Source organism: Amblyomma mixtum, chromosome 5 (assembly GCF_055824585.1).
Source record: "Amblyomma mixtum isolate Tamu chromosome 5, ASM5582458v1, whole genome shotgun sequence".
Taxonomy (NCBI): Eukaryota; Metazoa; Arthropoda; class Arachnida; order Ixodida; family Ixodidae; genus Amblyomma; species Amblyomma mixtum.
The window spans coordinates 48,975,029-48,991,618 of NC_143016.1; the positions used below are offsets into that span (position 1 = coordinate 48,975,029).

Sequence of the window (16,590 nt, forward strand, 5' to 3'; positions counted from 1 at the left end):
TTGGTTTACTAGAAATGAGATCATAATACCACTGTCGTCTACGAGAGGTTGTAAAACAGCGCAGACACAGCGATAGTTGTCACATCAGCTGAAACATTCGTAGAAGCGGCAAATGAACCCTCCGCGGGGTGGAAGATCTTGTATTCCCGACAGGAAATGTGAAACGTGCAGATTGTGGTGAGGTACAACAACGCGGATACCCGAGCACATGTGGGCTCGGCCCAAGTATGCTCAATCTCAGTGGTTAATCGCAGCAGTACGAAAGCTGCGACGAGTGCATGCGCGATGTTCCGACGCTGCTAGACTGTAGTGCCAGTACAACATGAGCATATGGGATAGCGTGCGTCAAAAAAATAATGTGCATCACAGCGTACGCGTGCCAACAAGTATTTAAGGAGAAGGAATACTGCACGTTTCTATTAAATACGAGCTTACGTCGACCTTGCGTACGCTACGATTTCGTTTTCAAAATGGTCGCGTCCTTCGAAGCAGGCCTCTCGAATCCTTCCTCCATTCTCCTCGCTTCGGACCGGATGCGTCGTTGTTAATGCCGTTTAAAATGCGTACACCGGCCATACATAAGTGGTGGTGGTGGTGAAAAACTTTAATACTTAGAGAGTTTGAGGGTCAGAAAACCCTGCTGCATGATCGGTATCCTTAGTCCGGGACACCGCACGACGAGGCCCCGTCTCGCGCCCGCTTTACTAGAGCCCTTTGGGACTCCAGTCTGGAGCAGTTGAGGAGGGCAGTCATGTCCCATGCCTTTCGGGTGGGGGTGGGGGAAGAGACAAGGTGAGGATTCTGAATACATGCCCACACCATGTGAAAGATATCGCAGATCTCTCCACAGTGCGGGCAGCGCCCATCTATGTTCGGATCGAAGTGTTTTGCTATGGCAGGACAGAGAAGAGTTCCTGTCTGCAGGCGCCGCAGAGTTCGCTCCTCCGCCTTACTCAGCCCCTTGGCAGGTGCCGGGTAGAAACGGTGGCTCTCTCAATAATGAATTAGGATTTCGCGGGACCGCAGAAGCCGTTTATGAGCTTCTGAGCCAGGAGAGCTAGGATGAGGAGCCCGATGTGTGAGCGGGCGGCCGCATGAGCGGCCTCATTGCCTCGTAGACCCTGGTGGCCAGGGGCCCAGATCAATTTTGTGCGAGTTGGATCGGCGGGAGCGCGTCTTAGAATTCCGGAGGCAAGAGGTGATATTTCGCATGCAAGATAATGTTCACAGGCCCGGCGAGAGTCTGTGATAACCGTTCTCGATTTTAGATCGGCGGCAGCGAGAGCTATTGCGACTTCCTCTGCTCGTGTTGAATTTGGGGCCCGAAAATAAGTGGCCACCGGGCTTGGGCTTTGCTTTGTCTTCTTTGAGCACTCTGCTTCTTATAGGCTTAAGAGGAGCGTTAAATTTGTTTTACCAAAATGGTTCTCGTTTCAACAACCAGATGGTACCCCCAATCTGAACTTATCGTTGCGTGTCCATTTGCATACGCTGAACTACGATGAACTAAACGTGCGAATGTGACACGTGACATAACTTCCCCCAAAATGCATGCGTTTAGCGTACTTAAGCATGCGAATGCTTATGCTACATAGACCGCGGTGATTTGTACTCCTTTCTAATATTATTTATGCGCCGCAACAGACGACACACAACACACAGATGATCAGGCGCAGATGAAAACATTCAATGCGCTGTCCTGAGACTTGCGTTTTCAGGTTACTCTTCCAAAGAAGCCTCGCGCGATCATACATTAATTTAACTGGGTAACTGCCACCTGCCAAGCTTTATGCCGACGCCATATTTTCACACACACACACGAACACACGCACGCACGCACGCGCACGCACGCACGCACGCACGCGCACACACACAGGCACACGCACGCACGCACACCGGTGTCGGTATCGTTGACTTAGGGAATAATTCACGAAAAATCTCCAGAGAAGCAACGTAGGAAAGAGGCCGGCCGCCTATGTCACGCAACCTTGTGGCGTCATCAAGAGCGGCCCATGGGGTTGCGAGCAAAGTGCGTATCATGGCAGATGGCAGTTAAAATTATGAACGGTCGCGAGAGGCTGCTAGGGCAGAGCAAGTCAAGTCGCAAAATCCTCAGCGGTAGCAGCCCCTGCCATAGAAGGGCAATGGCGCATCGCTTAACCGCTGTACGACTGCGTCAGCATGAATTTTAAGCAGAGAGAGACCAATTCTGCATATATTAAAATAACCCTTAAAGCTATCGCGTCCTACCTTTAAGAGGGAGCGTAAGTGTCCCCTGGAGTTTTGATTATGAGATTCCTGCTCTTATAACCATAATAACGGTGACGCTAATTAGAGCCAATACAGCGTGAAAAAATTTATCGGGCCCACAAGTTAAAACGAAACACATAGTTGCCAATCCGAGTCCATAAATTTAGGCTCCCTCTTACAGACCAACACCGATCTGTAGCGTAAGCTAGAGGTGGTGGCGCTGCTGTCGCCGTGACCGTTGACATGGTGATAAAAGCTGAGGTTACTCCTGAAAAGAAAACATGTAAATAAATATTTCAGAGAAGTTTTCTGATGTTATATTGGACCTACGATGTCATGATTACGTTTTCGCTTTCATATATGCGGTCGCTTTCTTAACACTGCACGTTCATGTAGTGTCCTCACGCGCTACTCAGTCACAGAAATCCCTCCGCAAGCTCCTGCCACAGCAGTCACCTTCTACACCAGATCTGTTGCCCAGAACACAGCTCGGCCGCCTCACATAGTGCTTTTCTTTCAACACTATACCTGTTCCTGTTGGCTCAATATAATAAAGTCTAGGGTAACCACCAGAGCACCCGAAGCATTACACGCAACCCGTCTACATATTCTGCGACAAAGTTTCAGGAAATTCAATACCCGTTACACCTAAATGTATTGAAAAAGAGCCGACAGTTTAGTGGGTTGTTTCCTATTAGCGGCCATCAGACCCTCTCTCAAGCTTCTTTTTGTCATCGCTGTACTTAGAATGTATCAGGATTTACCAACCGCCTTTTGGAGTTTGACAGTTTAGAGGTTGGTTATAGCAAATTAGGAGATTAGGAGTTAAGGAGAGACGGTTGCTGAATGCTTTATTTGCGGCAAAATCCTCGCAATATGAACTTAGTAGGCTGTTCCTACTGCTGCAAGTTGTGTTTTGAAGAGTTTTGGAGATCGTGAAGTGCGTGTAGAACAGCCTTATGCAAAAATTATGGAAGATATCTATAGCCGGTGAACAGCTACCACAGTCTTCCTTAAACATAATAATAGAATTCCAATAAGAAAGAGTGTCAGGAAAGGAGAGCCAGGGAGGGATATACGATATCACCAATACTATTCACGGGCTCTTTATAGGAGGCATTCAGAGGCCTTTATTGGGAACAGTTGAAGATAACAGTGAATGAAGAATACCTTAGTAATCTGCGATTCGCTGATGACAATGCCTTGCTAAGTCACTCAGGACACGAACTGCGGAGATCAACATCTCTGTCCACTGGATGAGAGCACCAGGCTGTCGCCACAGCCGACCACGCCTCGTGTTAAACTGAAGCACACTCTTGCGCTGTGCCCTGCACATAGTCTTCTTCTTCTAACTAATACAACTATTAACTAATATACGCTCCTTGAGCTATGTGGCGGTAGTGACAGAGAGATGGTAGTGATAGAGAGTTGGTTTGTTCAAAGTTATGATAGTAACATGGCAGTAGAGCAATACAGGACGGGTTGGCGTTGACGACATTGCTGTAGAAACATGAGAAAGTGATTATTCCGCCGGCGTACATTGAGTAAATTAGCCTTGAAAATGGAAAACTCGAAGAGGCGCATCCCTGGATCAGTGGACATTTCAATCGCGCGTTCAGGTATGAGGCGGCTTTGTCCACTTGCAAAAAACCGTGCTTTCGCAACACTACATCGTGCTTAGCAATGCTAAACAACGAGTTGTCGTTTTCTTATTTGCACTATACTACAGGTTCGAATATCGTTATCGATCCTTGTACTCATTACAGGGCGCACCCATGTCAACGCAAACGATACAAGAGCGTGTGCAACTAAGTGCACTCAGTTCGCTATATTTCTCTGTTAAGCCCGGAATACATGGAGGGTTTTTGATGCGATTTTCGACCGACGGCGCAGATTTGACGCCCGGCGTCGAGAAAAACGCCCGCCGCCGCCGATCAAGTCCGCCTAGATTTTGACGCGCGGCGTCCGGTGAGACCAGAAGCGGCGGCTGAAGCGAGCGAATAGCAGTGCAGAAAGCCCGCTCTTCCGGTCCTCTGCCTGCCGTCGCCAACATGACTGCCATGGCCGACAAGCTACGCAGTGTTTTTGGCACGGAAATGTTATTGTCGTGAAAATAAGCGCTTCATCAGACTTGAAATGTCGCTTTTTTTTTTTTTTTGGAGAACATGGCCGAATCTTGAACGGAATGCCTGCGCTTCCTTCCTGAAGCGAATGTGTCGAAGACAACCGCAGCCGCTGGGGTCCGCGGCTGAGCGGGCGTCCAAAAGTACGCGACGGCGTGCATTCGAGCACGCATATCTTTATAGACACTTAAGCGCGCGTGCTAAAATTTGTACAGTGGTGTCTAAGTGAAAATTTTCTAATTTTAACAGAATGGTCAGCGTCGCTGTTCTCATAGACCTCCTTGCATAGCGGTGTTTGCCACTTGTTGATCACATTTGCTTTCGCGTTGAGGGATACGCGCGGCGCACCGCCGCTTCTACGCTCCTTATATCTCCAGCCGGGCGTCGCCCCGCCGCGACGTTTTCTGCCGCACGAATGTCGTCTAAAAAAACGTCGCATGTATCCCGGGCTTTATTCCTCTGTAATTCTCCGCTCACTTACTTACGCTGCCACCTCTGGTGCGTCCTGTGCTTGTGCTTACGTGACAATTTCATTGAACAGACAAGTATAGTGAAGATGAGGGCCTTTTTGTGCACGTAGACGAGATCGCAACACTCATTGACCTCAGTCTGTCTTCGCACCTAATACCCTAAGTTGTTCTTTTCCGTTCATTTCAAAAATGAATTTAGAAAACTGATTTTAATTGCCGTCATTATACTTTCATACCAGAACGCCTTTTTATACCCCTTTGTGAACAGATCTAAAACACTCCTTGCAACATCGATATGGAGAGAAAGCGCTACTATACATGACTAATTGCTCAAGGTGCGTGTACCATCTTCACGAACGTATATGTGTATGTGCCAATCGTGCCTAACAAAAAAGACGGCAAACAGCCCTTGCGCTCCTGCACGCATGCGCCCAGCTTGCCAGTCACTATTAGCTGAATAAGTACACGTCCTTGCCTGTGGGCACACACTCAGTAATTGTTTCGCATGAGAACGGAAGCCTGGGGACGCAGTTTAGATTGCAGCGACATTTTATTTTCTCTGATGAGTGCACAATACGGCCAGTTCAGCTTCAGTATTCTTCAGAAGCCAGTTTTTGCACAGCGTAAGTTTAGGCGCCAAGCTGACTACAGGTGTCTTTGTCGTATGCTACATGTTCCACGTCGCAGTTGTCTTCATACTGGACTACACACTCCTGCGGGACATTGTCTACGACATCCTTGCTCACCCACAGCATGCACTCTGGAACGGTATCAAAGAATACTCATGTGGATATGCAGCAGGATATGCAGAAAGTACAGAACTTATGCATTATATAACTTTAGTAAGGTTTATTCGTGCGGCGTACAGAAACCAAGCCCAACATACAGTTAATACAGAGCTGATAATTTAGATAACTGAATGCCTTTATTATAAAAGGACACCGCGGCAGTAGTTGTTATAGCGGGCCACTCTTATGGCCTCAGCTTCAGAAGAACACCACCTCCTTTCTAGAGCGAATCGTGTGCTTGGTCCACTGAAATTTTTGTTCACAATTGAGCGATGTATCTTTCAAATAAAAGAAAAGCAAAACGTTTGCAGTCATTAACCAAGTGCAAGCTTCTTTGTGTTTACCTTGCACACCTTCGAATGGAATCTCAGCAACAGTGCACGACTTGTAGTCTGCGTAGACGAAGTTCGCTGCCTGCTCAGGGCCATCTGGAATATAAACAGAAAAGCTGGCTGAATGTCTCATGGTCTTTCACGGTGTACCCTCCTGACGCTGAAAGCTTAAAATCAACGCAGACCCGACACAGTACTGATAGGAAACTACAACTATGGAAAAAAACATGAAGGTTAAGAAATTCTGTAGGTTAACGGTAAACATGTACCACTGCCGCATGACTTTCGTTAGATGTATCTTTTGCAAGGTTTTTTTTTCAGTATGTCCTATTTTTTTTTTACGTACGCATAATGGATTCTAAGATAAATGTTGCGCAGCTCACGCTACGTAATGGCTCCAAAACGACGATATAACACCACAAATTTATTGTGCAGTAAAGATATCGCCCTATGTTTATCTGCTGGGAGGCAGTGTCTGAGAAAAAATTGAGCAGAGTTTAATACAAACTTTTTATATGGCAAAACAAAAAACATCCGGTTCAAGTACATCTTCCGTTTCTGATGTGGTTTTATACTAGAAGTCGAGTGTAAACAAGCTGCCAATGGTTTTTCAATGACGGTAAGTTTAATACAAACTTTGTATATGGGATAAGAAAAAACTTTCGCTTCAAGTATACCTTCCGTTTGTCATGTGGTTTTATACAAGAAGTCGAGTGCAAATAAGCTGCCAATGGTTTTTCAACAGCGGTAAAACCTGACTGATATTTACCCGCCATAACTAGCGTATAAATACGCAACGTTTGATTATATTAATAGTCATAGGCACATGCAAAACGAAATTTCCTAAATTAGTAACCTGTTAGCTCTAATCGTCGTCCACCTCCATTTCTCTAGGGGCTGAATGGGAGATAGCTGAAAAGTAGGATAAACAAAAGCAACAAGAGCGGTGGCACGACCTATGATTCAGCTCGATTTTTTTGATGATTTCTCATATTTACCGTCGCCGATCGTGAACACAGGCTTGTTAGGCGCTGACCCTGGCCTGACATGAAAGGTTGCGTTTCTTCTGAAAAACAGGAAGGAACGGTTTGACATATATCATTTTGCGTTGATAAACGTGTTCTTTTTTGACATGTCCAGAGGCTGTTTGAAGAGATTTTTTTCTCCAGAGTTTACATATGCTGCTTTACTCCTGATTTCGTTTTTCTACCAGGAACACAAGAACATATTTGGCATGAGTGATTAGTAGCTACTGTTCTCACATTTGATCAGCTGTAAGCAATGACTGAACACGATCGATGGAAGCAAGGCGTCGATGTTGTAATGGCACAGTGATTTTATCAGCTTTGTTCAAGTTTCGATGAAAGCTGGTCTGGCGATGAAAAGGCGTGGTGGGCTTCGTACAGCAGTGTCACCACAGAACAGGTTACCTTTCACAGGCGACCTTTAGGGACCTGTACGTGTTCCTTTCTCACATTTCGAACATCACCTATTTTAGCTCATTGACTTCCCTCTAGAGATTGTTTGTTTTACAAACTTCGACTAAATCAACTTATGTACACATGCCATCAAGATTTTGTAACGTACAATCTTAACAACAAACACAATTTCCTCTTCCTTTTTTCTCGCAGGAGGAATTAGAAATATCCCCCGGAATGCGGTGTGGGCGGATTACTAAGTGCCCTGCAAAACCTCAAGAAATCGGCTCTCGATGTAAATAAGTTATCATCTTCAATGTGGCTTTCCATAAAGTACACGAGAGGATTCATATCAAAATCGACTTTAAGGCTTTGACCTTCGTTTCTTTAGATTGCTCCAACATTTCGTAAAATATTCGATGAAGATCTGCCGATTTAATCATGAATAAAATTCATGCGTTGTAGATACAAAGAAGCTTAAAGTAATATAGATGTTGAAACTATGAGCGGCGATCTTCGCTCAAGTACTCCTGTCTCTTAGGATTTGGCTGTAGGCTCATATGTGCGAAATTGGTCATTCTGTACTTACACTTATAGATTACGGAAAGTCATTAAACCGCAACTTTCTTGTTAACACGGGAATGGCCGAGGTGCTCGTTATGAGATCCACGACGGAAACAAACAGACATCGAAACGAAGGTGCAAAGAGAGGGTAGTTTTTATTATTTTTATCAATTTTGTAGTCTTTCATTATTAAAAGATCAATATGAACACAAGAAAAAAAGCGAGGAAAAACGACCATGCCGCCTGCGGGATCCGATGCCACAACCTTCATTTTTCGCATCCGGCGCTCTACCAACTGAGCTACGGTTGCGGGTCTTTTTTTCGGGAGTATTTATGTCTAGTAGGACCGAACCTTGAGCGTGTTCGCCGGTGGTACTCTGCTCCATAGCGGCGGATGTACTGCGTCCTGTATTACTGCGAGTACCACGAAGGAACGTGGTCGAACGGTGAGGGTGGAAGATTTCTCCGAAACAAAGGAGCGTAATGGAAGTTTTGTTTTAATTATTTCTATCATTTATGTAGTATTTCATTAATAAAAGAATAACAAAAGCAAGAAAAACAAACATGCCGCCGGTGAGATCAAGCCCACGATCTACGAATTTCGAGTTGGGTGCTCTACCAACAGAGCTACAGCAAAGGTTGTCCAAAAACAACCGTGCCACCGGTGGGATCGAACCCTCTGCTTTCGGGTGTATCTATGAGTTGTGTAACCGAACCTTGGCAGTGTTAAAATGAAAATGACAAACGATAAAATTGATAAAAAATAATAAATAAAGACACTATGCCCATTGGTTTCTGGGGACTGTGGGCTTCCGTCGAACTGTCAAGTTCGTGCTTTACACACAGCCACCAATGACGAGTGTGAGACCCAGGTTGCTCGTCCCGTGCACCCTCTCGCGACCAATTATTGATTTAACTGCAACCTGCCACGGCGAACAGTTCTCTCGGAATCTGATGCGCAAGATGTGTTGACACGTAATGGTTACGTGATCTAGTTGGCAGGTGAGTGAAATGCTTCCATCGACATGTCAACGCCTAGGCCTTGTTTTCCCATGAACGGGATCCTTCAGATAAATGCTCCGTACATTAAATCGGTTACGAAGCGAAAGCATTAAGGCTCCCGGCCTGCAGAAAATATGGTGTCGTCGACGATGGTGTTGTGAGCGGAAACGCAAGCGCCCACCTGCCACCTAGGTCACGTGGCCTTGTGACGTCATGGCAGCCTACTTACAGCCGCAGGTGGAAAGCTGCCAACCGTAGTAGGTGGCAGTCAAATTAATGATTGATCGCGAGCGGATGCTCAAGAGCAACCTCGGTCCCACAAGGCTCACCGAAGGTTGTTTAAAACAGCTACCTGACGTGGCAGTGTTCATCGCTTAACCGCTGCAGCCCTGCGCCAGGTCTGGTAAGCGGACTCTCTGCGATCTATAATGTAGAGAGTGACCATTTCCACTCATATGTGCAGGTAGGTAGAACTTAGGCGACGTAGGAGTAGTTGCGTGGAAGGAATAGTTAAAGCTATCGCATTGTACCCACAAGAGTAGGCTAAGCTTTAAGTTATGCTGAAAGAAGGAGTATCCGTGTCGGCCATGTTGTAAGTAAAGTGGACCCCAGATAGCTGAAAGGACACTCACGCTTTCACGTGATGGCCTTAAATTTGAGCTTTAGTACGTCCTTCGGCTCAGAAGCGCCGGCTATACATAATTATACTGCGTAATGATATAATTACTCATGCGTAAAATTATTTTATATGTTAACGGGATTGGCAGGAAGCATAAATTTCCAGAAACACATCACAAAGAAGATGCACTTGAGAAATTGCATCACAACTTCCCGAATGGTTCTCTGAAAATAAACAGTGTAACACTTTCAAGTCTAGGAAGGCACAGGAACTTCACTCTTACTTTTCTTTGCCGTTGACACCCGCAAAAATCCACAGGTATGTCGCACTTGGGCCGCTGCTATCGAATTCTGTACGCATAGTGGTCAGGCAGTCCAGGTCTCCGTCCTGGTCAATATCGAACATGGCAACACCATAGTCGTAGTCCCGGAAAATCTGCATCAAAAGAACAATTTTACTGCAACGCTACGCAAGTGATTCACTTGTTTTAATAAATAACGGGGAGCTCCCTTACGTACGTAAGAGAGATGTAATGATGTCTTAGTTTCTCCTAGCAATATCTTAAACAAAAATGTGTCCGATTTTAGCTTGGCTCAAACACAAGCATTTTTTCTTTATACTTGGAGCAGAGTATGGTATACAAGTTGACGCAGCGACCCTGACTTTCTACAAACCGTCTGTTTAATTAAACTGCTATTCAACGTAAGATATAACTTCAGCTTCAGTGACTTTTGGTTTGTTTGGTTTGTTGGGGTTTAACGTCCGGAAGCAACTCAGGCTATGAGGGACGCCGTAGTGAAGGGCTCTTGAAATTTCGACCACCTGGGGTTCTTTAACGTGCACTGACATCGCACAGTACGCGGGCCTCTAGAATTTCTCCTCCAAAGAAATTCAGCCGCCGCGGCCCACAACATGGCTCGAGGTTTCGTGAACCGGGTCGGTGGGTCGTCCGTATCCATGGATTACTCCAAGGAGGCGCTGGCATCTTTTCATGATATTACAACTCATTACAAATTGGAAAGACACAAATTTCCACCACCTCACAAAACGTTGGATAAAGCACAAGAGACCACCTGGAGGAGACTCCGAACGAGGTCCTTTCTTACCCCTTTTCTATTATCAAAAATGTACCCGGATGACTATATCCCCGAGTGCAGGTTTTTTGGCGAAACAGCCACGTATGGCCACATACTATGGCAATGTAAAGAAGAACCTCCACCGGACGATCTAGTACGAATTCCTTCTGTTGAGCGATGGGAGGCCGTGCTGGTCAGCTCGGACCCGGGCATTCAAGCCTTGGCCACCGAGTGGGCCGCTCAGGTAGCCGCCAGCCATGGTTTGGTGGCCATCTTGCGCGGACCGTCTGCATCTGCATTTCTGACGGAATAAATGTTTTCCAATCCAATCCAGTGAAACAGTTGGATACTCGGGTAAAATACATGTCGCGAGCTAGCCTCCAGACTAAGGAACGCATGCTATATGGAACGAGAAATCGTGTCACACCACCCGCAACAGTGTGCGACCAAGGGTTGTGCCACAATTTTAGTATGAAAATTGGTTTTTCAGGAAAGAATACGACGCAGTAACTGTGTCATCTCGGTGGACATCTCAACCGTGCCTTAAAAGTAGTGAAGTTCCGGAAAGCATAAGATTGAAGGTGCATATGTTGTCGGCTCTAATCCTTCTCGCAAGCTAGCCCTCAACTGGACTAGCAAATGTAAGCTGCCGTAGAGAAAAATGGTGTGACACCACCCTGTACGACAAACGATTGCTCACAATTTTGTTACGACTGTAGTCGAGAAAACTGGCGCCACCTGAGATCACCCAAGGTCGAGGGTGAGGGGGGTGAAGGGTATATAAGGCGAACCAATCGTATGACTGAAATTACAGCGATAAAGTGGCTGTGCGCGTCCCAATTTCCTTGCTACCGCTGGGATTTTCTGTACCATCCGCGAGTACATACTAACAAACGCCGACGGCATTTCTTGTGATGGGGCCAGTAAGGCTTTCGCCTTAATAAATATTCTACAATGAAAGCCACAATGTTCGATAACGGCTTGACCTACACAAAAAGGGAAGGGTACAATATTGCGTTTAGAACCTGGAGCTACACTTGGAAGCAACTTGGCGATATATGTCATTGTAAAATTGATAAAAAATTCTCTCACGTGCCTTGAATGCATCTACGACGTCAGCCTGGAGCTGATGGTTTGCCTTGCATTGAGTTTTAGGCAACGCCAGCAAGAGAGAAGCACCTGCTAAGGCTATGAAATACAGTGACCTCATCTCGGCAGTTTCTACTGCAGTAGGCCTTACTACTCGATGGCGAGTAACGCTTGACTCATGAACGAGTCACCTCAGGTGATTTTATACCTGCGATCCACAGATGTACAGATTGACGTCCTGCAGCATTACCACCGCTTTCTTTGATGAGACTCGTAGAGGAAATTTTTGCATTCGCCGCAACGCTACTTTTCTTTTTGTTTCTGCCACAGGCAGTGAACTAATTGCACTCCACCTCCAGTATCATTTTTCAAAAACAAGAGTGTGGCTGTGACGCCCTATAGTGTAAATAGAATACTTGTATATTGTACCTCTCTCCCCCCTATCCTTTCTGCCTGTCCCCTCACCTCTCTCATTTCATCTCTCCAGTCTGCCTGCTCTCACTTTATTTCCGCTGCCCCTGCTAAGGTACTTCTATGGCAGAGGCCGGCGCTAGCAAAAAACTTTTCCTTCTTGTTATAATTATTTTCAAATAAAACCGACTACTACTATTACTACAACAACTACTAGCACTACCACTACCACACTACTACTACCACTACTACACCTGACGAGCGTTTCTACTGGTTGACTTTGAGCTTTCATCTCTTGGTAGAGCAAAAGGCGTAAGGTCGAAGTAAATTTCAGGTTCTTCTACTCTCCTTGCACCAGGGGTGCCCCGTCGGAGACGGTTGGTTCCAACTGGAAGACTGAAGCTCTTCGCACCAGGGGCACCAGGGGTGCCCCGTCAGAGACGGTCTCTCGATGAGTACAGACGCAGGGATGAAAAAGGCAATAACTGAAGATTTATATACAAATATACACAGAATATACAAGTTCAGGCACAACGGCAAAAAGACAAACAACCAAAGGGCGGAACTGGCTAATACTAGGGGAGGCCCCTACTCGGCGTTGCCGAAGATGCGTAGCATCTCACATTAGCGCAGAACCCCGCTTCCAGCTCCGGGGCCCGGTTTTAAAGCCCTAAAGGCCCGGCCCACATTTCGTAGCTTCCAATCATGTTACAATGTTGACATGATTGGTTTATCAAGAGCCTAGCCAGCCCTCCAGCTTCTGTAGGGCAAAACGCCCTTTCCACAAACACAAACGCACGGTCGTGCCAGTACGTGCAAAGAACATTCCCTCCACCACAAAATAAAAATAAAACAAACACAAATACACATCCGTGCCAGCACGTGTGCGAATCGGTACCGCGGGGTGGTGGACACCCGTAGTTCCCGGCGCGTTCGCGAGCGGTCGCGTTCCAAGAAAGGAGACGCTCCGCTTTGAGTGCCCCCAGCCGCGTTCCAATGACCCCCGCGAACGCTACCGATCCCTTACAGTCGATAAGATTTGTTGTAGTCAAAAGGCATCTCAATTAGCTCCGGGTAATTTTTTTGCCGTCCAGTTAGTGCCCGTTAGCGCCATGTAATATCGGGATTGTTTTTAACCAACCACGTATCGGACTTATAATTTTTCACTGCTAGGTATGGTCTGTCTGTATTTTGTTCCAGTACTCCGAAATTAACCTCCCCTTACAGCATAAGCGATGAGAAAGAGTCGTTTCTCTAGATATTTCATCTCGCATGATACATAAACATTTCGGACAAGCACATTTTTACAGCGCGATGTAGTTTATGAAAGCAATAGTTCGCATATCATCAACTAACAGTCAATATTTTCTCAAATACCCTCTCGGCCACCTTGTATTTTTCGACTATTTCTTGCCGATAAGCAACCTAGTTGTTTTCTGTGACAGTAGACCTACTCGGTGCGTGGGCAGGGCAAACCTTCAACGCAACAACTTTTTACTTGTCGCGAGATTCTACCTTTCTCATCGTTATGGTTTTAAGAGTATCTTCGAATATGCTTCAGCTGCCTTCATAATTTTTTGCACTAAGGCACCACATTCCGTTTGTTTGTACTCCTAGCTACTCCGTGCGAGCCGAGGACAAATTTTAGAAACAAGATTTGGCAGCGCATTGAAAAGTTTGACCACTCCCATCAATATGTTCTTAACATTGTCTTACAAATTTCCACACTTGCCTAAAAATTAAAAATTATGTCGAAAAAAGGTGCAGTTGTTCGTGAAAAGCGGAATTACACGTCACTAAGTTGGTATGATCAGTTCGCTGGAAAATGACAGTTCTGTGGTTTTCAGTATGTTAATTATGTGCTCGGCAAGCAAGGGAAACGTATAAATGTCATCAAAATCAGTCGACATTCCATCTTTCTAAAGACATCTTATAAACAATTTTATCTGTGAGATAATAAAGAACACAGCCTTAGGTGTTGTCAAGCCGGAGTTGATCACAGTTTATAGAATGTATGAATAGCTTTGCAACGAGCTAAAGCGGCTGGGATATCCGGCGCTGCCATTTGATTTTCCCAAGGTTGGGACTGGTGAGGGACGTGCAGCTTTAAATATGTTACATTTTCTGGAATAAAACAATGTTAGCCCACAAAAACCCGGCCAAAACCGCTTTTATTTTTGAAAGTAATAATCGCAACGTAAACGAATTACATAAACGAAAGTAATTGGCGAAACAAACGAAGTAGTCATTGTATTAAGTCTTAACAACACGCAGAAGTTTTGTGTAGTAAAGCACATTACTTAATTTCTGCAAAAATGCTAAAACGGCACTGCATGGCGTAAACCCTTTGTACACACATTTCATGCAAAATGTTAGTGAAGAAGTGCGAGAGGGGAAAGGAGAAAGGGTAGCCAAAGTTTCGCTTGAGATACGGTCTGGACGAGGGAGGCTATTTTTGTAGAATAGCGTAAAGGGTTAAAATTCCGCTCATATTTGCCTTCCACTGTAAAAGAGTAGACAGAATGTGGTAAGAAATGAAGCTAGCAGAGCGGTTGAAAAATTAGACTTCACTTTGAATAAGATGGTGCGTTAGACAATGTAAGTGCAGTGACGACAGCGTCTTAAGTTTGTAGGCCCCCCACTCTTCCTACGGTTTAACGCATAAGGCTGCGCGGGCCCAGAACTCGTTACCCTCTTCATTTGGGTGCTAGCATGAGCACCCAATAGAAAGATCACTTCACATGTTCGCCAAGTTTTTGTCGGCAGTTTGGTGAGCATGCGCATGACCTCGGGAACTCCCATGACTGCCCAGCTCGGGAGCGGTGTCCGTTGTCGGGTTTGGGATGCCCCCCCCCCCCCCCCCCTGCCTGGGTGGATTAAGGCAGCTCGCGCTCCCCTCCTGCCTAAGTGGATTAAGGCAGCGAACTTCCAGGACCGAGAGACCACGGTGGCAGCGGCGAAGGTCAAAGACCGCCGAAGGCCGAAGATGCGGCGACGATGGCGGCGTCCCGTGGCCGTGTCGACCCTCGGGTCAACGGACAGAGTGGTGGTGTGCTGAGTGAAAGACAGCAGTGTTTAATTACTGAGCCTCTACCCTTTCCCATCAACCGAGCTGCGAGAGAGCCCTACGGCCCAGCGCCGCCCCTGCCGTGGGCGGTATCAACAGTGTCGACGTCTGCCCATGAGATTGGACGTCATCCTTCGAAGTTTATTCCCCAGTCAGGGATCTGGGGAATACGAAGACTATTTAACGAGGTGTTGTTTTGGGACTGCAGTGCACTCCTGTTTACTCCTGAAGACGTTCTCTTTCACTGAGGTTCATTCTCAGTGGCTCTCTTTTTGTAAATAATGTAAATATTCCTGTATAAAATCTCTTTCCCTTGTTTCTCTTCGCAACCCCGTCTCCCGCCTTCCTCGTCTCTTCTCCGGCCCGACCACGCTCACCCGATCCTAATACCGTGCACATCGCGGTTTTTTAGGCTGAGCCGAACCTTCGAAGCGCTCCTGGACCATATGACCACAACGTCGTCCTGAGACGGCGAGGACAGCATCCGGTGGTTCGGTGGATGTTCGCTAGAACGGTTTTGCTTCATTTCCTGGCTCTCTTTGTGCGTCATAGCGCGTGCAACCGTGGTGTAGGCACGCGATTAGCAGCGCTTTCTCCTTTACCATTCTCAAAGAATAGTTGCATTGTTACTCACATCACCGCGATGATTGCGTCCTTGAAACTATGACATGAGCTGTATATTTTTTGAAACGCCTGATGGCTAAATTTGTGTTTTCGTGAATTTCAATTTGTGCTGTTGGCGCGAAATAACTGATAATGTGTCTTCTGCGTGTGGTGTATTACCCGTCAGATGAAACCATGGCTCACGACTCCCCTTAAAGAGAAATGTCCCATCAAGATTTCGTTATAACCCAGATTTACAAAGCAAACGCTGTGAATTTGTCAAAAAGAACCACATAAGTGAATTGGCAGTAGGCGAAAAATGTTCACCTGATAAAGATTTTCAGGTCAACAGAGGTTCTTGTATAGGCCGATATCCGCTACGTCGTGTATCGGTAAACTCCTTAGGACGTAATTAATAAACGAGTGGCGCAATTTCTGGTACAGCACGTCATACGAATACTCCAAGTAGGTTCTGAGATAAACTAACTATCCAGGATGTTCTCTTAGAGCTCAATCATGGTGATGTAGAAAATCCTAACCGAGCGGTGGCACGTGCCATCATCCCACCAGACCTAAAGCGCGCTTTCAACATCCTTACGCACAACGCTATTCTTGACGGTCTGGCGGCTACTAACTCTGGCGAGCAAATATAAAGCTACGTACACTACAGTGCGCGGCATTCCCGACCCTGCTTCTCCTCCTCGCAATGACAGCGCTCCCTGTCACTCCTGTTACCGTAGCATGGGGTTCATGTCTTTACGCCTCAACGGGCAACCTA

At 46.2% G+C, this 16,590-nt stretch overlaps 1 protein-coding gene across 1 annotated transcript; it reads right to left on the reverse strand.

The window, feature by feature from the left end:
• Positions 1 to 5,472: 5,472 nt before the first annotated feature.
• Positions 5,473 to 11,852, reverse strand: LOC149342059 (uncharacterized). The gene is made up of 5 exons (XM_089546732.1): positions 11,739 to 11,852; positions 9,850 to 10,001; positions 6,962 to 7,029; positions 5,976 to 6,059; positions 5,473 to 5,603 (listed from the first exon to the last, which is right to left on the reverse strand). The coding sequence occupies exons 1-5, from the start codon at positions 11,850 to 11,852 to the stop codon at positions 5,473 to 5,475; spliced, it is 549 nt and encodes a 182-aa protein (XP_089402858.1).
• Between the last annotated feature and the right edge of the window lie 4,738 nt (positions 11,853 to 16,590).